At 33.9% G+C, this 25007-nt stretch overlaps 1 protein-coding gene across 1 annotated transcript in view; it reads left to right on the top strand.

Moving 5' to 3' along the window:
* LOC126734718 (uncharacterized) overlaps window positions 1-25007 on the top strand; it is a 120497-nt gene that overhangs the window by 74255 nt on the left and 21235 nt on the right. Inside the window, exons 7-9 of the mRNA XM_050438440.1 lie at window positions 9947-10304; window positions 18702-18854; window positions 18930-19220. Of these exons, the coding sequence (XP_050294397.1) occupies window positions 9947-10304; window positions 18702-18854; window positions 18930-19220 (802 nt within the window). The remainder of the gene's footprint in view (window positions 1-9946; window positions 10305-18701; window positions 18855-18929; window positions 19221-25007) is intronic.

Below are 25007 nucleotides of genomic sequence, written 5' to 3'. Positions count from 1 at the left end.
GAATATGATCGGGCAGGGGTATCGGACTTCCCGGTGGAGTATTTTTCTGAAGAAATTGGTCCTGTTCACGTTCATGTTTTTTTATCTGCCGACTTTTCTGTTGGTACAATCTCCATTTTTTTCTTTGGTAACGCTGCTCCCTATCGGAAAGTTCTTCTATAGACTTTTTGGACTTCTTTGCCCTCTTTCGGCTTTTTTCCAAATATTCTTGTCTTTTTTCGGGGTTTTCTTTCAGTTTTTCTCTATAACGCCTTGCACGTTCAGCCGGTGTTAACGGCATTGCTGAAAATAATGTCTACTTTACTACTTTTAACGTCAGGTTCGTCACGAACTTGTCAGCTGCGTTACGAAAGAATAGTAACGCAGCTGACCGTGACGAACCTGACATTTTATTAAAAATAAGACTATTTGACTATGACCGGCGACCGGTATTTTATTGTAAACATAACCTAACTTTTAGTTTGCTTTGGTTAACAAAATACAATAATTAGTTTTAAGAAAATATAAAGAAATTTAAAGTTATTTGCGTGACGTAACTGACAAGCAATAAACATACTCACCTTAAAGTCACAAGAAAACACTTTTTTAAACACAATATTTAACTAAAAAAACACTTTCTTTACACTGCGTAGCGACACTATGGTTTCATTTAGCAAGCAGGTGGTTAACTGGAAATAGTAAATTGGTCCATATAAGAATTTTACGCTTTCTTAATAGTAGTGACGAACCTGACATATTTTTTAGAGACAATACTTTGAAAGAATTTAATAAATACGAAAAGCAAAGACGTGTTTCCTATAGGCGAAAGTTAAAAATTAAATCAATATTTTTTAGTTATCTAAGTAAAGCCTAAGTAAAAAACAATTCCTTAACGAAAAATCATGATAGTATGAAAGCAACTAAGAAAGAGACCGTGACGAACCTTGACATTTTGTGACTTTAAAATGAAATAAAATTACATTGATAAAATCAAGATATATTATTTCCTAAACATAATCATACTAACAAATATAATCGACACTAACAAACAAAACCTGAAGAAAAAAGTCTTGAAGACATCAAATATCAAAGTTAAATGAGAATGACCCATATAGAAATGACAAAAATCACTTTATAATATCATAAATATTTTCATTTGTTTCCGAAGGCACAAAACAATACTACTGCTTCCCTTTAATAAAATATCAAGCATTTTTTTAAAACAAATTTGATAAGATACTCTATATCGAAGTCAATATAGTACGAAAATAAAGTACGAAGAAACGAGAAAACGATAATGGCATCGCAAAGCCGCTCGATCGCATTGTTGATGCCACCGATACAAGCACTCTCTACCAGTGACGTCGTCAACGAATATTTACATGATATATATTTATTAATTATTATAGAGTTTGAGTATAAGTAATATTACCATTTATGAGCTATTTATATGTTTTTTTAACGGACTTCATTACAAAAACCATTTCTATGGAAATTAAATATTTTATTATTATATTTTAGATTTCTTAATAAATCATGTTTTAATGCACACATTTTTAACATTATGCCAAATTTTATTGTTATTGTTATATTAAACAACACTCAGTTTTAATAATGACTTGAGACAGGTAATTCGATTTCTTTGGCGCAAATTTGTTTGTTGCAATCTTCGAATTTTAATTTTTTATTCTTTACTTTTTTTTCCATAATTTGGCGCCTAACTTTAGCTATTGAAACGGTTGAATCATCAGTGTTTAGGTCCCCAGGATATCATTTTGATTTTACCCTAAAATAATGTACATAAAAATATAGTATTACCAAAATTGAAAATGTGCAATTTTTTAAATAATTACATATGAACTTATTATATCAAAAAAAAAACTTTTTGTGTGGTGGTTTAGTTATTATTCTAAGTCTAAAAACAAAAATGAAAAGAAAAAATAAAAAAAGGGTATTATGATATTCCAATTGATCAATAAAATGTATGTTATTATAAATAATCTTTATAATATCATACATTTTAATGATTAATTGCATTTAATTAAACAAATATAACACAATAAAATACTATATCGTGTCTATTTTAAGTGTATTTTTACCTTTTCCTTAGTGGAGTCAGGGAATGTGTAAAAGTTAAACTAAAACGGCTTAGATGGGAAATAGTAATTATTGGCCTAGAACCCACGGTTACTGTAGAACTATTAATCTCAGATGCAGTTATTGTAGATGATGAAATGATGAATGATCAGATCTGTAATTATACAAAATTTGGTGTATCAAGAATATTAATCTATTTTAATTATCCATACTTGTCTATATTAGCTTCACTGTTTGTACTTCCTACCGTTTTGGAAGCTAAAGAAGTTTTTGCACTCTTCAGGAAAGCTACCCCTGCAGCTTTGAGGGGTAAATTAACTGAATCATCGGCTGCTGTATTTTTAACCAGTGCATCAATCCTAGTAAAAAAAATAGTTTTACACACATACCTAATTCAATAAGTATTAGGTATAAATAAAGCTTATATGAGTAAAACTAATACCTTTTGTGACAAAGCTGTTACATAATGTAGTAAATAAAAGCATTCAAACCTTTATCAAAAAATTACCTTTGAGGTAGAGATGATTTTTTTAAGTCTGGCTACTGATAATATCATCTCCCTCATATAGGAAATCACTTCTAAGGATGTGATCTGAACAAATATGTTCTTCTTAATCGTGTAGATTTTCATTAATGAAATCCATTGTTTCCTTTGGGCATGGTCATTAGGCAATCTATAACAAGTATTTGACATTTAATAAAAGTATGTAGGTATTATGCCTTTTTTCTACCAAAACAACAAAAAATATATAAAATCCGGTAATAAAACCATGGACAAAACTCTAGTTTTATATTTTTTATAGCCTATTAATGATGTATGTTGGATTAATGTAAATTGATGAATATTTTAAAACAAATATTTACATTTAAAAATATAAATATTTTTGTATATTTCGCACACTTTCACATTCAAGTCAAAAAGTTTTTATTAGGTTTATTTCTATAAGATCCCCTATTCTACGTTTATGATGATGGTAGCCCCATGATGTGATGTTATGAAAGTATCGGTACTTACTTGTGAAAAGATCGGCTTGAATCGCCTTTTTATTATAATGGGGCACAAATGGCATACGTTTTTGCCATCCTAGCAATTTAAAAAGACACTAAAATGTGTCATTTTTCCTTTATAAACCAAAAATGAAAGAAAATACACAAATCCCGAAAAAGCCGGTTGACAGATGACACTACGCGTATGGCTCGGACGCTGAGGCTTCCGGTGTTGTCGCTTCAAATTGTTTAGAAGCAGTTTTAGGAATAAGAATGTTAATAATTTTTTTTTTTGCTTAAGGATAATATATTTATCCTTAAAATAGGTTAGTTGTAGTATTTATACTTTTTATTTTAAATTTTCCTGTAAAATACAACATAAATAAGTTAAATTAACGTTATAGTGGTTGATAATATATTGCTAAAAATTTCCTCCGTGGGAAATTTGTGTCGACTTGACAACAGAGAATCGGTAAATATGTATATAAACAAAACACTCCTCTTGCCCCTGTGCACATGTTGTTGGACTCAAACAAAGTTGTTGTTAACTAATTCTAGCCTTTCAATGTTCGAAGGGGATCTCAGAAATTATGAAGGTCCGGTAAAAGTTACCTTAACTTTGGTTAAATTATTAGCCCGTTTTTGAATCATTGTTCAAAATTGCCTTGTATAGTATTAATCAAAGAAGATTAATTTGTATGGTTTAACTTCATAAATGTATAGAGTTATAAAATGGGGAATTATGTCCAATTTCATGCTTGTTCATAGATGTAGGGAAACTTTATGATCAATATTATCTTTATAAAACTTAATAATCCTTTTAAACCAAAAAAGTCAGCCATAGTTCTCTAAGATAATGATTTTTCATGTAGGTCAAAATAAGAAATAAAAACTCTAACTCTACAGTATCAGTTAATGTCTTTACTGCGTAGTAATGGTTACATATTTCGTGTTACACAACACTCACAAAACGTCCGGTCTGATAATGTCCTTAAGGCGAAACATGTAACCCTAAGTACCGCATTACAATTTATTACCGACATTAATTGATACTGTAGATTTCTTCTTTTAAGCCGTTGTAGTCCTTTTGAATATCTAATGAGACTTTATAAGATCGGCTGGTACGGGTTAAAAAATAAACTTTTTACATTGGGTGGGTAAAGCAAGAGTGTGAAATTTATTATTTTTTCATCAATAGAGTAAATAAATTCGAAAAACTTTCACGCAAATTAGAAACTTTATTATATACAATTTTTCAAACTAGAACGTGGATACATTGAATTACGTGTGTTATCCATTAAAACGATAATTAAATCTCCCATTTAAATGATAACGATATACGATCTTTCCCACGTAAGTTTGCGTCGCTTACAGTTAAAGGGATGATTTTTGAAATATTTCATATTAGCAGAACATCAGAATGGACTGGCTGTACACAGGTTTTATTGGGTCAGGGACATGTCAGGAACTAAAATAGGTAATTCGAAAAAGCCCATAATTTAGGGATCTATCACCCTTTATAACCCAACCGAAATACATTTTAGTTTAGCAAAAATATCATTTTTTTTAAAATTCAACTTTGATCTCTAAACACCCTGGTATTGTTTTCCACCTTTGCTGTACATAGTTATAGTGGTCTACCTGAAACTTATCAAAACAAAAAATTCTAGATCAGTTGTTAATACAATTTTTAAGGTGCAATAATACCATAAAAATTCATCCCGTATGTTCGAAGATTTCTTTTGGTAACGAATTATGTACTAAATATCCTAAAGGACAATGTAATATTTATTTTTCTACATTTAATTTTCATCAAAAAGTTTTAGGTTTCATTTATTGATTGTCAATATTTCTAGAAGAAATCTAATCATTCCTTTCTAGTTTCGTTTAGTGAGCTTTGGAATTAAAGTAGCTGTTTTAAATGGATAATACCATTGTATAATAACATCATTAGAAGATTTTTGTTTATATTATTTTGCTAGATATGTTGGTGATCGATTATTCAACTAAATATGAAAACCTATTGAAAAATAGTGTGTGACACTTTTATCACAATTTATCATGTGTACTTTAAAGCAAGTCGAAATTTTGAGTGAAAATTTTCCGTGGTTTGTGCTGAATTATTTCTTTTTCGGGGCATGCCAACCTTGAGCAGTGTTGCCATGCTTAACTGCGAAATATTCCTGCGACGAAATAAGCACAACGATAAGCGCCTCGTCAACTCGCTGAGTTGTGGACTTTGAATCATGCTTAAGATTAACCAACTTAAGAGGTTTTTAGACCGGATAGTACCCATTATAGGTTAGATTTCTAATGGGTTGTACCCAGTCCTCCGTCAACTGTGTTATGGTCCCTGGTCTTCATTATTTTCAGTCCTGGTTATTCTTAGAACAATGAGGAGCATTAAATGCCTAGAATTGATAGTTTTTCATCACTATAGTTTATGATTTTCAGTTATTTTCATGAATTTTCATTTATTTTATATATACTGTATACGACTCCTTTTATACAAGTTCTAAAGCTTACAAACCTCCTAAAAGAAGGCACATGACTTGTGCAATAAGCATGATAATTGCTTAAGTATTTAATAAGCATTATAATGGGACTTTCATTCGGTCGACTGGGATGCAATTTTGGATTTCCAATCGCAGTTTGACTGGGATACACCGTAAACAAATTTAGCTTTGAACGATATGTTAAATGTATTCTATGAAATTATGTATTCATGTATTGACTGCTTTGTTCCGTTAAAGAAATATTCCGCTAAAAAATTTTCATATTGGTTTTCATCAGAGTTGGAAGAGTTAATAGTTGCAAAGAAGAGGACACACAAGAGATTTTTGAACTCACAACTGGATGCCAATTATCATGCTTTTTTGGTTCTACGGTCAAGATGTAAATTTTTAAAAAAACACTGCTATGGTGAATATGTGTTTCTTACAGAGCAATCTCTTAGGAATAATCTGCGAAATTTTTGGAAATTTGTAAACAGTAAAAAAGGCAACAGTGCAGTCCCTCAAGAGATATTTTACGAAAACGTTAAATGCTCTTCTGGCATTGATATAGCCAATTTGTTCTCTAAGTATTTTTCTGAAATGTATCCTAATCCACCACCTAACTGGAACGATTCAGGATCTATTAATCAATTTACAAATAATTTGAATGTTTCTAAGTTAAGCATAACAATCTCTGAAATTTTATCTGAGCTGAGTACATTGGATGCTTGCAAGGGTCCTGGCCCCGATGAGTTGCCTCCTATCTTCGTAAATCATTGCAGATTTATTATCTCAAGACCTTTGGTTATATTATTCAATTTATCCCTAAAGACAGGTGTTTTCCCTGACTTTTGGAAATCAAGCTTTGTGACGCTTAAAATCTGGTGATAGCACTCAAGAATTATAGACCAATAAGTATTCTTAGTTCTATCACAAAAGTTTTTGAGAGGATTGTTTATGGCTTTTTGGTGCGTCATCTTGGTCTTGTAATTAATGACAGATAATTTCGTTTTATGTCGGGGCAGTCTACTGAGCTGAATGTTCTCACTTTTACTGAGTTTGTTATCCGATCTTTTGAGGAGGGTTGTCATGTACAAGCAGTATATATGGACTTTTGACCGCGTCAATCATGCAATTTTGTTAAGCAAGTTTGGCCTTACCGATCCCCTATATATGTGGCTGAAAAGCTACTTATCTGACCGTAGGCAGATTGTTAAACTGTGCAATGTTGAATCAAGTGAAGTACAGATTCCATCTGGTGTTCCCGAAGGATCCCACCCGGGGCCGTTGCTTTTTAACATCTTCGTCAATGATATTGGGAGTTGTTTCATTAATAGCTACTATCTGAAATTTGCGGATGACCTTAAGGTTTACCTTAGAGTCTCAAATTTGGATGATTGCCTGAAACTTCAGCTTGACTTAAACAGGCTTGCTGGTTGGTGCACCGCTAATAATATGGTCTTAAATACCAGTAAATGTCATTTTATACTTTTCTCTCGAGGTACAGGCCAGCTTAATCATATTTATACTATTAATGGCACTCCTCTCGGAGTGTTATCGACCTTGGCATAACTTTGGACTCCCAGTTAAATTTTTTTTTCATGTCACAACAACGGTATTAAAGGCTATGCAAGTGCTGGGTTTTATTAAGAGGTGCACCAGAGATTTCCATGATATTACCTCTATTAAGCTTCTTCACTGTGCACTAGTTCATCCTCACCTAGAGTAGGGTTCATGTATTTGGTAACCTCATTATAAGAATCACATTTAGATGACTGAACAGGTTTAGCACAAATTTTTAAGAGACATTGCGTTCAAAAGGAATGTTCCACTTCCTATTATCTACCATGAGTTTGAGTCTGAACTTAATATTCATACTCTCCAAACCCGTCGTAAATATCGTGACCTGTCAGTCTATGTCTATGACATTCTCCATTCTGGCTCTTGCTGCCCAGATCTACTTGGTAAAATTGGCCTACATGTTCCTTATAGGCAGACACCCTCATTCCATATTCCATCCAGAAATAAATAAATAAACTATGTTACACTTTCCCATAGTTTTCCCAGAAAGCCCGGTTGTCTTGGGCACGTTTAGTCAACACTTGTCCCCCTGTTTTCATCTAAAATACCTGGTTTTGAGGACTGAAATTAAGCTTGTTTACTATATAATGTATCCTCTTGTTCATTCATACCGTATTCGCGATGAAAAACTCAATTTCATGTGAGTTTCCTCAATTGCATCTTTTGGTCCCGAATGTTAATCCCGAAGATGGTTTGTAAAAATTCGCGTTGCTAAATTCCTGCCGTGGATGTAAAAGGCGCCAGGCTCACCAAGCGGTACCATTCCGATTTCGAGTCTCATTAGCGTTCATATTCCAATACCGATACCATACTGATGATATTCGTTGCAGTACAGTCTTACCGTACCGTGCAAGCAAAGTACACAGTATTTTCCGATTTTTCACTAGTAATTCTTTTAATCATTTATAGGAGCGTTAGCGACTATACATGGTGTCCCGTATCGTTATGTTCAAATTTTAGGGCCATAAAGTACGCTTCATTTTAAGTAAAAAAACGCAAAACTTGTAGGTCCATTTTTATTTGGTTCAATGTTACTCGCTAAAAAATAAATTGCTTTGAATACTGATTTGATTGCTGGTTTGATTAATTTGTAAAACAATAGAAGGCTAAACCGGGTGGCTCAAAAAAAAGTGGCATATTTTATTTATTAATAAATAATCGGATTTGTACACCGTGGATCGTATTGATCTATTTAAATTAAAATATGGATTTTAGTATTAAGTAAGTTTTAGGATATTCGAAAAAATTATTTGAAATTATACAATGATGGATTTAGGATTATATACCGTGTGACACAAAAAAGAGGGAACACTTAATAACTTTTTTCCTTTTCAAGATAAACAAATGAAATTTGGTATATCGATAGAATAGTTAATAAGCGCATCTTTCGACATATTCTATTGGTTTCCATCACTTCCAGTTTAACAGGAAATGACACTAACTTTCTTATTTTAAATGGTACACTTGGTATATTATTACGTATTTCGATAGAAAACAATATTCGGAAAACCATAGTACTCTATTTGCTACTTTTTGTTTTAAACTCACAGAAAGAAATCTTTTTTTTTCAATTTTAAAATAGGGTGCCATGAATGTGTTAAAAGTTTTAATTTTTAATTAAGTAATCACGAAAAAATAGTTTTCATTGCATTTTACGACTTAAATCTTTTATACGCCTATTTAAAATTTCCAAATCATTAATTTTGGCATTTATATTATTTTTTTAAATAGCACATTATTGGGAACAACCATTTTTGAAGTGCAGTTTCTTTCTCCCAGTATATGATATGACTATTTCTTAAATCAGTTGACAAATGACAAAATGTAAAATTAAACAAATACCTAATGTTCGAATTGAGTACAATTAACAACCTGACAATAAGCAAGACGATTTAAAAAGTCTTTTTGAACGTTGTCAATGATTTGGAGTAATATTTCTAATTTCTTGGCGTATTTGTTCTTTTAAATCTTCTAAACTCACTGGTTTGGTGACATACACTTTACTTTTTAAGTATCCCCATAAAAAGTTATCGAGGGGAGTTAAATCTGGTGATCTGGGTTGCCATTCAATAAACCCTCGTCTACCTATCCAATGATTTGAATAAACTTCATTTAGATAATTGCGAACGGGTAAAGCATAGTGTGGCGGAGCTCCATCTTGCTGAAAAAAAAAGATTACGTTGGTGCATGTCCGGTTTTTCCAAATTCGGATACAAGTTATCAGAGCGGGGATAAGATCATTTTGAAGAAAGTCAAAAAACAACAAGAACGACAACAACAGTTAAAAAACCAAAATACCAAGATTTAACTTAGATAGGTGTTTCTTTAATTTTATATTTTATCATCATTTTTCGTTCAAAATTGCTTATGTAACCACTATTCATTTGTACCATATCCTTTGTAAAAAAATGCGTTCTTTCTGATTCTGTATTAAAAAATTGTGGTTTTCATTTAAAAAGCATATTGATGCCATCATATCTTTTTTTTGAGTCACCCTGCATATTTAATTTCCACGTCAACTCTAAACTCAATATTAAAATCGACGGCTTCGGACATTTTTGTCAGAAACGGTCCATTTCGTCTTTATTGAATTTAACCACTACTTTACGGATGCATTCCATATATGATTTCCATACACCATAAAAAAAATTATTAATTCCATATTTACGATTTAAAAAAATTAGAATAAAAGAATTTTAGTAAATTGGCATTTTATTCGCAAAATAACTGCTTGTTCCAACATATAGTGCATAACAATGTGATTATTTTTTTGGATATCTCAATTACAACTGCTTATTTGATTTCAGTCGGAGCTTATTTATACCTCAGCCAATATTATAAATAACACCGAAGGGATAGAATACAATCTGACCAGGGACGTCGATATTGAAGCGATGCAAGTAATAATAGGAGACTTTTCGAATTCCTCTGTAGTACAACCTCCGCCAGAAAGCCAATACGATAATACGCGGGAGGAGAATGCACCAATTTTAATGACAATCGCTGGCATGCCCATAGTTCCTTCCAAACCTCAGCCACATCAGAGCGTGCCGAAAGTAGAAATATTAGATTATAAAATTTTAGGGAATAGTATGGAAGAAAATTGCGTCGACAACGTTAATATTAGATCTGATGAGAAAATGCCTGCGAGAGGCGAGTTATCTGGTAAGTCTAAATAATAATAATGAATTTATTTTATAAGACCAAAACAGAAAAACATTCTTATGTTAGAATCGTGCCGCACAACTCACAATCAGTCATGCATCTCGTATGTGCGTCTATACAGGGTGTCCGAGACAAAACCTTGAAAAATTTGAGATATTGCTTATTTAATTTCAGCAAGTTTGAAAGTTCTTTAAAAACACCCTGTATTAAAAAATTACAAATTGTCATAGTCAGGCTAGAGAAGGTACCCTAGACTAACTGTGTACAAGTTTCGAAACGAACCCTCTAAAAGGAAAAAAATAACATAAATAAATGAATTACGTTGCAACGCCGCACGGAAATAAAAACGTTATACCAAAGGAAAGTACTCTTTTTGCCTCACATTTTAGTGCCATAATATACAGGGCGTACCATTTAAAAAAAAATCATATTTTATAGTCACTTTTTTGTGACACACCCAGTATATCTGTTTTTGAAGGTGGTAGACAATGGTACAGTGAAAACATCTTGTCGAACTTGCATTGTCTTATTTATTTAATGTAACACGACGTTTCGGTTGGTAAGTATCTCCAACCGTTATCAAGTGTAAACTGACAGCAAACTACTATTCTATAGGCTTATATACTAGATGTGTGCATCCGTGAAAAGAGTTGGGGGGGGGAGGACACGCCTCTCTCTAGATCCTACACTGTCCTGAGAGTAGAGGCTTCCAGATGTTGGGTATATCGACGTTTGGCTGGCTGAAGATCCTCTGATTCTGTGAAATGAAAGCTGCCGCTACGAACTTCCTCTTCCGCCAGTGCTGTTCCTTGTGCAGAATCTTGGCTTCTGACCAATGGATATTGTGTCCATTATGCCACGCGTGCGCTGCTATTCCGGATTTGGACCAACCGAAGACCAACCGAAACGTCGTGTTACATTAAATAAATAAGACAATGCAAGTTCGACAAGATGTTTTCACTGTACCATTGTCTACCACCTTCAAAAACAGATTAGATAACCGGTACGGACCCGGAACCAGCAACCTATTTAGAGGCTTTGAGAAAACCAAGATAAAGATGATCAAGGAGGAGGAACACATCAGCTTCCTGCGAGAGACAAGAGACGCCAATGTCATTCCTACTGGTCTACGTCTCAAAACCGGTATACCAGGTGGAAGATCAGAGCGTATTCTTGAACGTGCTAGTATAGAGCTGCTGCGATCTCAACTTAGCTACCACCGTTGGAAGAAAGCAAAAATAGAAATCGAATGCATTCAGCGATTCGAAGAAATCAAAGAAGTTACATTGGAGGAAGACTATCAACCAATCTTTGACAAAATAGACTTCACTTGCCAGAAACTAAGAGAAAAGCTAAGAGCAGGCCACCTTTCAAAACTCCAAAACCTTAAATCCAGACGAACCAACAGGACTCAACCAGCACCAACCTCTAACCTCCCCGCCACCATCATTAATGTGTCAAAAAGAACCCTTACCGATGCCGAACAAAAGGTGTTAAACAGAGGACTAAACTTCGCCATATCCTCAAAACCATCCTTTATAGACATAGTGTCTTCAGTAGAATCAATCCACCTACCACGTCCTGAGGCCGATGAATTTCGACACGAGGTAAGGGTTGCTCTAGGCTCACTTAAAAAACAGAAACCTTCGCAGAACATCAGCAAAGAAGAGGAAACAGCTCTCAGGAATCTCAAAAGTAAAAAGAACATCAAAATTCTTCCTGCAGATAAAGCCAATGCAACTGTGATTATGGACCTGGAAACCTACGAAAACAAGGTTGAGGAAGTTTTGAACAAAGGCGAATACAGGCTACTATCTAAGGATCCGACGACAACCATAGAAGGTCGAATTTACAGAGCACTTAAAAAGTACTCCTCAACATTGTCGGATGCGGTACGCTTTAGGCTGACACCACATTATAGCAAACCTCCACATCTATACGGACTACCCAAGATTCATAAGGAGCAAATGCCTCTGCGGCCTATCACGAGCTCTAGAAATTCACCGACATCAGAACTCTCGAAATTCCTTTTGGAGATCATTAGACCGATCCAGGGAAATGCAGCGTCTTTCGTGCGAAACTCTGCCCACTTTGTAGACCTTCTTGGAGGGATCGAAGTCGAGACCAATGACAGATTGGTGAGTTTAGATGTCGAAAGTCTCTACACCAATGTACCCATAGGAGAGTCTCCTAACATCATCCGAGACAAACTAAGCAAGGATGCAGCTTTCTCAACTCGGACCACACTGCCTCTGGACGGGGTGATGGAACTTTTGGAGATCTGTATTCGTAATTCTTACTTTCAGGTCAAGGATAGATTCTACGCCCAAGACGAAGGACTTCCGATGGGTTCATCTCTTTCCCCAGTAATAGCAAACATCTTCATGGAATGGTTCGAGTTCGAAGTTCCAAGCTCTGGCTTCGATATGTGGACGACACCTTCATCATCTGGGACAAAGAGGAAAAAGCACTTCAGGAGTTTCTGTTTCACCTCAACAGTTTCAGACCAACAATCAAGTTCACGATGGAGACAGAGAAGGACTCAGCTCTACCTTTCCTAGATGTCCTCGTTAAAAAGGTCGGTGGAAATCTACGAACTTCAGTTTATAGAAAACCAACACACACGGGCCAGTATCTTCACTATGAGTCCAACCATCCTGCAACCACCAAAGTAGGCATCATAAGTTCCCTCTACAATAGAGCTCGAACCATCTGTAGAAACGACGAGGATCTCAAGACTGAAGTGGATACCCTCTACAAAGACCTACAACAGAATGGATATCCAAAGAAGCTAATAAGTAGGACCATCCAAAGGACGCGTCCAAATCAAATCAGAGACGAGGCCACCACGACAACCAGACTTCTACCCATACCTTACATTAGGGGTACATCGGAACAAATCCGACGCATTGCCAGCAAGTACATATTAGAACTGCCTTTAGATCTAGCACCACTATCAGAAGCGTGGTATCAAAGACCAAACCAGATGGCCTGTTGGATACCAAAAATTGCGTCTACCAAATCCCATGTGAGTGCGGTGACTCATACATAGGTGAAACGAAGCGACCCCTAGAAATCAGAGCGAAGGAACATCGCAGCTGGACCCAAAGAGGAGAGGTTTCCAAATCCGGGATAGCAGAGCACGCGTGGCATAATGGACACAATATCCATTGGTCAGAAGCCAAGATTCTGCACAAGGAACAGCACTGGCGGAAGAGGAAGTTTGTAGAGGCAGCTTTCATTTCACAGAATCAGAGGATCTTTAGCCAGCCAAACGTCGATATACCCAACATCTGGAAGCCTCTACTCTCAGGACAGTGTAGGATCTAGAGAGAGGCGTGTCCTCCCCCCCCCCCAACTCTTTTCACGGATGCACACATCTAGTATATAAGCCTATAGAATAGTAGTTTGCTGTCTAGGGATATGCGATACTTATAAAGTATCGATACTTTGGTATCAGAAGAATCGGTTGAAAAATATCGATTCTCTAAAATATCATATGATATTTTTAAAATATCAATTGATACTCGATACTTTAGTATCATTTGATTTTCTGAACAAAAAAATATCTTTCAGATTAACATTTATTTTTTAAATGTAATATAGTATAAAATATGTATATTTTTAACACAGTATAACTAAACTGTAAACTATAGTTTATTTATACTGTGTTTTTAATATCTATACATACCTTTATTATACATAATGTATATTTTACTTAAAACATTGTTACATGCTAATAAAACACAATGAACCAAAAAAGTTTTATTCTTGTGAAAATGTAACATAAAATAAAGATACAAAAAAAATAACAAACATAAAAACTTACAAAAAAAATAGAAATATTTAGATAACAAACAAAATTATTACATGTTCCATTCCTTCCTGGTACAAGAGCCTAAAAATAAAAGTTTACTTAATCTTTTCCCTAGGAGTCTGTTTCGATCCCTACACACTGTAGTTCCTGCCCTTGAAAATAAACGTTCTGAAGAACTGATGTGGCCACTATAACTAGATATTTTTGGGCAATTTTATATAGATTAGGGAAAATAGACTTCATGCCTTCCCAAACTTCAAGAGGATTAGATTTTAACGGCGAGACAGAATTTTTTAAATAGAGAGATAATTCATGTTCGGCCTTTGCTGATGGATCATAGGCCAGTCGACTTGCCTGATTTTTAAATTTTTCCTTCCCATATGCAACATTGATATGATGGCTCCAAAATTGTGACGAGTATTCTGCATCTCTTACTTGTTCTGGCTCTGGCTCCATTTCTTCGTCATCACTACTCGATGAACATTCAGTATCAATCAACTTTTTTAATTTTTGAATTATTGTACCACATGCAGACGCATTTTGAAAATTAAGATTTTTGAAACGTGGGTCAAGTAATGTGGCTAATGCTACTGGTGTACAAAACTCTATATTACCAAATCTTTTTGTCATTTCGTTTATTAAGACAGTTTTGCAAGATTTAATAATTGCATCTTCTGCTGATATTTGATTTAGTTGTTGTGCACAACAATAGAGCAATGGAATGATTTTTGATATTGTGATATATTGTTCACCAGAACATTCTTTAGTCATAAATTCAAGTGGCTGAAAAAGGGCTATTAAGTTCTTTAATAGTTCTATATCTGATGCTGTAAGAACATTAGGACTATTTGGAGTTTTAAGTAATATTGGTGTTATTAACTCATGAAGTTCTTGATATCTTTCTAACATGTAAAAAACTGAATTCCATCATGTTTTAACGTCTAAGATAAATTTTTTTATATTTCCCTCTTCAATGCCCAAGTCTCTTTGTTTTGTTCTAAGCTGATCTGATATAACAACACTAGCTTTTACCCACTTTACTATTTCTCTAACTTTAGAGATAATAGGTGCCACTGAATCATTTGATACTACAGCTTCTGCCACAAGGTTAAGAGTGTGGGCGAAACATGGAATATGCTTGCTTTTTCCTAATTCTTCTATTAGGTTTACTGCAGAAACCATATTGGCCCCATTATCAGTGACAACGGCCACAATCTTTTGAAAAGGAATGTTCCATTCTTTAACTATATCTACTAAATTTCGCGCAATGTTTATCCCTGTATGGCGTTCTTCTAGTTCTTTTGTTGCTAGAAATGTAGCTTGAAAGGTAGTTCCTAAAAATAAAAAAGATGAATACATTTTAAGTAACACCTAATTTTTTTTTTCTATGCCTTTGATTAATTTCTTTCGTACAACATTAAATGTTATTGTTAAACAGAAAATTACCTTCAAAATAATGAACAGTCACTCCCAGGAAACTTCTCATTGACATAGTTTCACTCCATATGTCACATGTCAGTGAAAAAAATTTGACAGTCTCAAATTTTTGTCGAAACAACAATTGTAAAGTATCAAACCTTTGATCAAGTATGTTTTTAAAAGTTTTCTCTGAAGGAATTTTGTAGCCTGGAGCAATTTCTTTCATCATTCTAATGAATCCTTCACCACTCACAACATGAAAAGGCCGATTATCCTTACAAATAAAGTATAAAATTGAATTTGTAATGGCCGCATGTTTAGTTCCTCCCTCTGAAACAAATATATTGAATATTATTAAAATTTTTAATATAATAATTATTATAGTTTTTTAAAACCTTATTGGTACAAAAAAAAATCATCCTATTAATTATAGTCAATGAATCTACCTTTAATAGACGTAACATTTTGAAAACATTCCCTAATCCCATAACTTGAGAATGATCTGCTTGATTCACTTGACTGACTTGACTGTGTCGAAGTGCTTGGGAATGTATCTTGTGATTCTTGTGTAGGGGAAGCAGATGTACTTCGAGACTGACTTAGTTCATTTATATTAGTAAGACTAGTAGTACTAGTACTAGTACCCTGTGTTGAGCTTGAAGGAGATGGAGGTCGTGGTCGTGTAGATGAGGTGGCAGCTCTAAAATTTATATAAAATCTAAAAATCTAAAATTCACGAAAAAAAAAGTTACCTTGATGGTCCGTTTTGAGCCATTGTTTTATACTGTTCGCTATGATGCAGTTTTATGTGTTTTAACATATTTGTGGTGTTGCCGGAAAATTTAATATTTCTCAAGCATAACTTACACTGCTTTTCTAAAGCATTTGTAGTTTTAGCAAAAACAGCCCAAACTTTACTCTTTGGCGGCGACATTGCGTTAAAAAAGATGGCACTTGCCTATTCTAATTGTGTTATTAGAACTTTTAAATTGCACACAGCACAACCTGCACAACAAACAACAACAACAAACTTTGAAAATCACAACACAAATGAAATAAAAAATAATCTAACATCTAACCTAACTAAATTTCCAACATAAAAACAAAGACGTTCCTGTTTACTTTTTGCGAATCAGCTGATCTTCTTCCTCTTCTTCCTCAGCTCATACTAGTCATACGTCATACTCGCGTGTTCCGTGTTCTGACCACGAACTTAAAAATATATATATATATATATATTTTTAAGTTCGTGGTTCTGACGGCCGCCCAACTCCCAACTGGCGCTTCTGACTCTGACGTTTGCCTGTGTTGTCAGGTTCAACCTATGGTGTTTTCCATTTGTTACGCCGGTTTTTGATACTTCAAAGTGGTATCGATATTAGGTAAATATCGAAACTAAGGTATCGATACCAAAATACTTGGTATCGAATGCAAAATATCGATATTTGTATCGTATCAGTAGTATCGGAATATCCCTAGCTGTCAGTTTACACTTGATAACGGTTGGAGTTACTTACCAACCAAAACGTTGTGTTACATTAAATAAATAAGACAATGCAAGTTCGACAAGATGTTTTCACACCCAGTTTACATAAAAATATTTTTAGTTCGTAAGTTTTTGTCAACCCTACAACTTTGCGGTAGAACTTTTTGCTCTACCTCGTATAGTTAAGGCGCTATCTTAGCCGTACACCTTGTAGGCACACCCTGTATAGCAGTGGGTTTTGTCCACAAACATATGGGTTTTGTCCACAAACACATTCCAATGTGTCCTACCGATTTCTATGATACAATAAGAAAATAAGTTTTTAGCTCTTGTTACAAAAGAAAGGTTGGTTTGTCAATTTACTTTTGACCACTAGTGTATTATTATGTATATAGTAAATGTTAAGGTATACCATATTTTGCTAAGTTTGATTTATAGTTTTGTATCTGTAATTGGCACTTTGAATCATAAATAAATAAGATCTCATAGCCAATTTGGATTTTGTAAAGGTAATTCTATTAACGAGAATCTCATTGTTTATTAGACGCTTTCTACACTGATTTTTGCGAAACTTTGGATGCTGATTTTTCATCATTTCGTTTTGGTCATTGTCTGTTGAAATGGTTTTGAAATTTTCTCTTATCTTCAGAATTCAGGCAGTTTAGACGGAATGTTACGTTTATTAAATATTAAAGTTTATTTTTAATGTTTATTATTTAATCATCGCATTCATGTGTCATTAAGCAAAAAAAGGTACCTGTTTTTTTTAATTTCAAACAAAGCGTCTAAAGCAAGTTGAAAGAAAATAAGGAAAATTATAAATATTTGATATTTGCTAAATGTCAAAAGAAAGTCTTCTTGTTCTTTCTTGTCGAAAAAAAGAAAGTTTTCAATAAAATATCTGCTTTAAACCTTGTACAGATGGCACTGATTAAAACTTGAAAAAAATGTTCTACATCAAAAAAATTATATTGATTTGTAATTGGCATGTACTAAATGAGCTTGGAAACGACAATTCGATTATTTTTTAGCAAAAAGAGCAGGCTCCAACTTAAATTTAGCAATTTATTTCAGTTCTCTAGCATTTATAGTTACTTCACAATTAATTTTCAAAGTTCGAATAAATAGGCCATGTTTAATTTTTTCCTTGTACCGCGCGGCCGGGATGATACGTCACAGGCGCCCAAGTGGACGCAACGACCGACGCTAGCATGTCGACCGCGCACGCTTATTTGTCAAAATAACGCCTGGGTACTGGCCGTGGCTGGCTGGCTAGCGAGCGCTCTATAATACACCGTCGCGTCGCGTCGGCGTCTATGACGTAGCGCGTAATTGGGACGGAATCTCGGGAGGTATAAAAAACCCCAGACTACCAGCCTTATAACTTTGCAAATACTTACCCTAACAACTTGAAATAAACGTCCTTGTTCTTATAAACTTATGTTGTATTTATTTTTGGGAAAATATATATATATTTTTTTTAATTTTCCAAGCCCATTTCGAAATAATATATAAAAAGTTATAATAGAATAACTATTTTTTTCTTACAACTTTAACAGCATGTAGCTCAAAAATTAAGAGATTTATGACAGGTTTACTTTAACTTTTCTTTTCAAAATCTTATAACGAATATATTATTTTGTAAAGATAATGTATTTTTATTATACTATTTTAGGTCAAGAAAGTATGGGCAGTTCCAGTGATATGACATGGAATCAGATACAGCATTATCAAGAACAAGACGGTGTCGGTTGCTATGAACACAACTCGTGGGATAGTAATAGTGTTGGCATGCATTCCTCTTATATGGAAGAAAATGAGAAAAAAGGTTAATAGTCTTAAAATTGATGCAAATTTTAAAAAAGATATGGCCATTATCCATTAATATATGATCTTATTTTAGATGTCAGTACAGTAAATCTAGCAGCTCTTAAAGAAGAATTAAAAGAAGGTGTTTCTTCCACTCAAACTCAATCAGATTCAAATGCAACAGATAAAACTAATATATGTCCGAGACCGTTGGCTTTAGATATAAATAAGAGAAGAGTGAAGAAATTAATAATTAAACCAAAGAGATCAAGAAAAGAAACACAGGTTACAAACTTTGATAATGTATTTACTAGTCGACTTAAAGTGGAAAATAATGAGGAAGATATCGACGATCCGGGAATTCCTGAAATCGATATTGCTTTGGGTAAGTATAATGAGTGTTAGTAAGTTGGTGCGACAAACCTTGTGCAATGACAGTTTATATGTTTTATAAACGTATGTCCGCAAATGATTCGTTTTCCGTGAAACGGGGTGTTTAAATTTTTCTTACTGACTGACGCTTTATTTATTGCACTGAGACCGGATGAAATATGCAACTAAAATTTAGAGAGTTTTAAGAGTGTGATTAAGAATTTTTTATTCATCATTGGCGGGCATTGGTCTTATAGTCTCAATTTTTCTAAAGAAAACAAATGTTACACCATTTCAAATTAAACTTGAAGATAGAACAAGATATTGAGATTGCAAAAAAATAATTTTTGAATTTCTCGTTTAATTAAGTGACGAAAAATCTATCTTGTCTTTATTCACATGAAGCTCAATTTTCATACGAAAAAAACAGCTTTTCTTCATTATTAAGCTTTTAGTTTGCTGCAACATTATTGTTATACTCTATTTCAGAAGTGTATAGAGCAATAAACTGGGGAATTCCGTTCTGTTTGGCTACATTTCGTGGTAGTTCATAGGCGCAGGTACTTATAATATTTATGAATTTAATTTTCACGGATTAAATGCCTTTATTTTGAAAGAGATTAAATACTAAATAAATACTTTTAATCCTTTTGTATAGGTACCTATCTTTTAACGCTTTGTAACATGCAAAAATGGGGTCAGGTAATATATACAGACTATAAATACTTTTAAATCATATTTTAAACGTTAGTAGTCACTGCTACGCTGTAGTGTAATCACAATATTATTATCCCAATATTTAAAAAATGGAGGTATTCAGTCCAACGAAAAGATGTACTAAAAATTCTCCACTATCGCTGAGTGAAAAAGTTATTATTTTAAATGTACATGATTGCATAAAACACGATTACCCTAGTTTTACTGTGCAAGAAATTGTTGAAAAATGTTCTCGAATGAGTGGAATTGGAAAGTCCACTATTTTCAAATTGTTGCGGGAAAGAAAAGTAGCAGGTCAAGTGGAATCTCCCAAGCAAAAGCCAGGACGACCTACAAAAGTCCTTGATGAAAATGCTAAATGTATAATTCGAAGAAAAGTTCACTCTTTTTATTTTAAAAAGGAAATACCCACCCTAGACAAAATTTTAATGGAGCTTGGCCGAGATGACAGTATTCCGTTGATAAGTAGAAAACTTTTATATAAAAACTTTAAAAAATATGGATTTTGCCTGGGAAAAGCATAACCGCAAAGCACTTTTACTGGAGAGTGACGAAATTGTTTGTTGGAGACGATAATACTTGAGAAGTATCAAGCAGTACCGCAGGGAGCAAAAGAAAGTTTTTTATCTTGATGAGACGTGGATTAACGAAGGTTATATAGTCCAAAAAATGTGGCAAGACAAAAATATAACCAGTGCTCGCCAAGCTTTCATAGAAGGCCTGTCTACGGGTATTAAAGTACCTTCGGGAAAAGGAAAAAGACTTATAATCACACATATTGGAAGCGAAGAGGGATTTTTAAAAGAAGGTCTGCTAACCTTTGAGTCGACTCGCACAGGAGATTACCATGAAGACATGAACTCAGACGTTTTCGAGGACTATTTTGGTGAAATGATAAAATTTCTTCCGGCTAATTCGGTGGTGGTTATGGATAACGCAAGCTATCATTCACGGCGAATAGAGAAGACGCCAACTTCAAGTTGGAGAAAGCAAGAAATTATCGATTGGCTGACTGCAAAAGGTATTGCGTTTGAAGCAAATTTGATAAAAAAAGAACTGCTGGCAATAGCAAACTTACACAAAACTCGTTTCATGAAATACGCCGTGCAAGATATAGCCGAAAAATATAATATAACTGTACTGCGCTTACCGCCATATCATCGCGAACTAAATCCTATAGAACTGATATGGGCGCAGGTAAAAGGATTTGTAGCAAGACAAAACACGACTTTTAAAATGAAAGATGTTAAGCTACTGTTTGATCAAGCCATTACGGAAGCGACACCAGAGAATTGGCGAAAAGCAGTCCAGCATGTAATTAAGCAAGAGGACAAAATGTGGGATCTTGACAACCTCATCGATCAGACAGTCGATCCTTTAATAATAATGTCAATAGGTGATGACAGTTCGTCAGATGACGAAGAAGACTTCAATCTATTATAATTTAAAATTGTTATACACTGTCCAAAAAGTGCCAGATCCAAAAGTGACATTTTCAACTGTTTTACTCTACATATTATGTTCAATAAATTTGTGAAAAAAATATATTATTCCATTTAAACAAAAGTAACTTTCTAAAATAAAATAGCATTTAAGTACATTAATTATAAGGTAAAAAACAAGTCCCAGTTGCACGCCTTTGGCGAACCGTTTTCAATGTTTATCAGTGGGTAACAATGGGCAAAACTCATAAATTGACCGAAAACCGAGTTGCACTACCTGCAATCAACGAAAAGAAAGAATTTTACATTGAAACTAATACCCAACTAAGGTAGTGGCATAAAATATTGGTGGATCACCAGGTACCACTTTTGCATACCTAATGAGGTTTTATTGCTCTACACACTTCTGAAATAGAGTATAAATAAAAAAAATATTTACCAGGGGCTTCAGAATCAGGGGAGTATATGGTAAATTTGGGCCAATTTCTTTAAGACTTTAATTTCTGCCCGTTTGGGCATTAGATTATGATGTTCCTATACTTTTTACATAAAAAAGGTGCTCTTAGTAAAAGTCGGTAAATATCACCGTTTTTGTGGAAATTGACTAAAACCAAACTAAGATGCTGTATCTTGAATTAATTATTTTAATAATAATAATAATGCTAATTCATTGCCACTGTCAGTATTTTTTTAATTTGTCACTGTCAGTATTTTTTACATGATATTAATTCCCTTTTTATTACGGTTAAGTAATGGAATATTACACTTTTGCTGAATACGCCGATATGCTTTTAATTTATGGGGAAGTACGATGTAATGGTAGAGCTGCTTCTGGACTATATGAAGAGTAGTTTCCCGAAATGCGAATCCCAGCTCACACACTTTTTGAAAGGGTCAATCAACGGCTCAGGGAGACTGGCTCCATTAAAATAAAACGCCAAGATAATGGCGCGCAAAGGAACATCCGAATCCCGGATTTTGAGGAAGAAGTGCTTCAGCGATTTGAAGATAACCCATCAGTAAGTACTCGAGCAGTAGCTGATGCGATGCATGTAAATCATGTTAGGGTATGGAACGTTGTTAATGAACAGCTTCTTCGGCCCTACCACCTGCAAAAGGTGGAATCATTAGGACCCAATGATTTTATGCCCCGCGTGAATTTTTGCCAGTGGTTTCTTGACCGGTGTACAGAAGAACCTCAATTTCCAAAATATGTCCTTTTTACTGACGAGGCTTTATTTACAAAAGAAGGCATTCTTAATTCTAAGAATAATCATGTGTGAAGTGAGGAAAACCCTTGGTGGATGATGAATACCCATGGTATTCATTTTAGCAGCTATCAACATAAGTTTTTGGTCAATATGTGGGTCGGCATTGTTGGAGAACGCTTAATTGGTCCAATTATGTTGCCTCCTCGTTTAACGGGAAATATTTATTTAATTTTTTTAAGAAATGTACTGCCAGAACTATTAGATGATCTGCCCCTAAATATACGACAGAACTTATGGCTACAACACGATGGAGCGCCAGCTCATTTTTCACTTATTGTCCGCGAGTTTATAAATGAAAATTTGGAAGGCGTTGGATTGGCCACGGAGGCCCTGTCACCTGGCCAGCGCGCTCACCAAATTTGACACCCTTAGATTTTTTTCTTTGGGGGCATAAGAAAAGTCTCGTATATGAAACTCCAGTCAAGTCAGAAGAAGACCTGGTGGCCAGAATTTCCGCAGCTGCTGAAGTAATCCAAACTACGCCTGATATTTTTAACCACGTCAACATTAATATGGTGCGTAGATACAATAAATGTATCGATCGTGGCGGCCGGCATTTTGAGCAATTAATATTTTAAGTTTATTTTTGTAATACCAATTTTTAATAAAATTTATTTACGTTTCTAAAATTGTTAATTTGTTGGTTTTTTATTACACTTAAAATCATTTAAACATTTTATACCTCAAGGTAATTAAAGTGACAGTTAATTAATTTGAGTACCAATTTAATAAAGTGGCTACCTTAACTTTTTTTAAACATTTATTTTATATTTAAGTCAGATTTTTTTTTAATTGTTTATTAATAATAATAGATAATTAATTTTTGTATCTCAGAACTTGCTTATTGTCAATTTTCACAAAAACGGTGATATTTACCATTTACCGACTTTTACTAAGAGCACCTTTTTTATGTAAAAAGTATAGGAACATCATAATCTAATGCCCAAACGGGCAGAAATTAAAGTCTTAAAGAAATTGGCCTAAATTTACCAAATACTGCCCTGATTCTGAAGCCCCTGATAAATATTTTTTTTATTTAGTAGGTTCAAAAGAATAAACGTACTAACAATTAATTTACCTCCCAAAATTGGTTACGGTAGTTAAAGTATTTCCAGAGCTATTAAAAAAAACTAGTTTTTTAAGGTTATTTTCAAAGAGCTCTAGCTCCCTGAGGAAGCTTTTCCGGACCCATGTTTATATGAACTTTTGTTTTTCTTTTGACGTTTTCTATCTGCCATAGAAGTTTGTAACATGATCAACGGAACACCCTGTATATGTTTTTAAGGTTAATTTATTTTCAAGGTATTTTTTTTTAATTTATAAGCTGTAGACCCAAAAGCTTAAAACACTTTACCATATGTATATCTTTGCACCTTGTATAAAAAATAACAGCCTCTGGTTCTGCCGAAATGTAGGCAAACTCTATAATATACTGTACTTTTAAAAATAAGCAAAAATATATTACTTATATTACTTATTAGATTTTATACTTAAAAATTAGAAAAAAAAAACAAAATATGAAACTAAACCTTTCAATATTTTCTCTCAAATTTATACTATTGAATATGCGAATATGTCCTCAAACAGAAATAGCGCAATGCGAAAACTCCCATTTCTCTGCGATATTGTCTCTCGTAATTTTTAATACCAAGGCTGCCAAGCGAGTTTCATCATTCCTACGTATGGGGGCGCCACCTTTTAGCTTTTTAATTGAAAATTGTGTGATATTCCCGGAAAAGAGAGGAATTTCAATTTTTGGTAAAGTTACATGTGAATTTAATTGATTACTAGAAACTGAAGATGAAGAAGAAGGTTTAGAGCCAAGTTGCTCACCCAATAGGTCAAAGTATGTTGATTTACTGCACCAAAAATCTCGTTCGAATGAATTTCTAATGCGATCCTGTATAATAAATTCATCATCATCATCTAAGATACCACCAATCACAATATTGTGCTGTTTGAAAAATTCTGACTTATTGGACTCTAAAGATCCATAACGTAGCTTAAAAACTGTCTAATTAGAATTATTATTTTTTGCACTTTTAGACATTTCAAGTCTGAGAGTCCGTTCACTTCAGTTTGTCTAAAAGTTTGGCTTTTTTTAATGTGCCAGACGTTTTAAATAGTTTAGATTGCTTGATTTGCTATATAAAAAAATGCATAAAAGAACTATGAGTAAACGAATAGGAAATTAAAGTGACTTAAGAAAAAGCGGTTAATTGATTTAAAATTAAATTGAAGTGGCGAAAAAAAACAACTTTTTAACAAAGGCCGCTTGACTTTAAAGCAATAGCAGAAAAAAATCTATCTTTAGAAACCCTAAATAAAGTAACTACAAGTAAGGAACAAATAACCACTCGTTACTCTTTA

Source organism: Anthonomus grandis, chromosome 3 (assembly GCF_022605725.1).
Source record: "Anthonomus grandis grandis chromosome 3, icAntGran1.3, whole genome shotgun sequence".
Lineage (NCBI taxonomy): Eukaryota > Metazoa > Arthropoda > Insecta > Coleoptera > Curculionidae > Anthonomus > Anthonomus grandis.
Note: the sequence above shows the minus strand (reverse complement) of the source record. Positions and strands in the feature narration are given on the sequence as shown.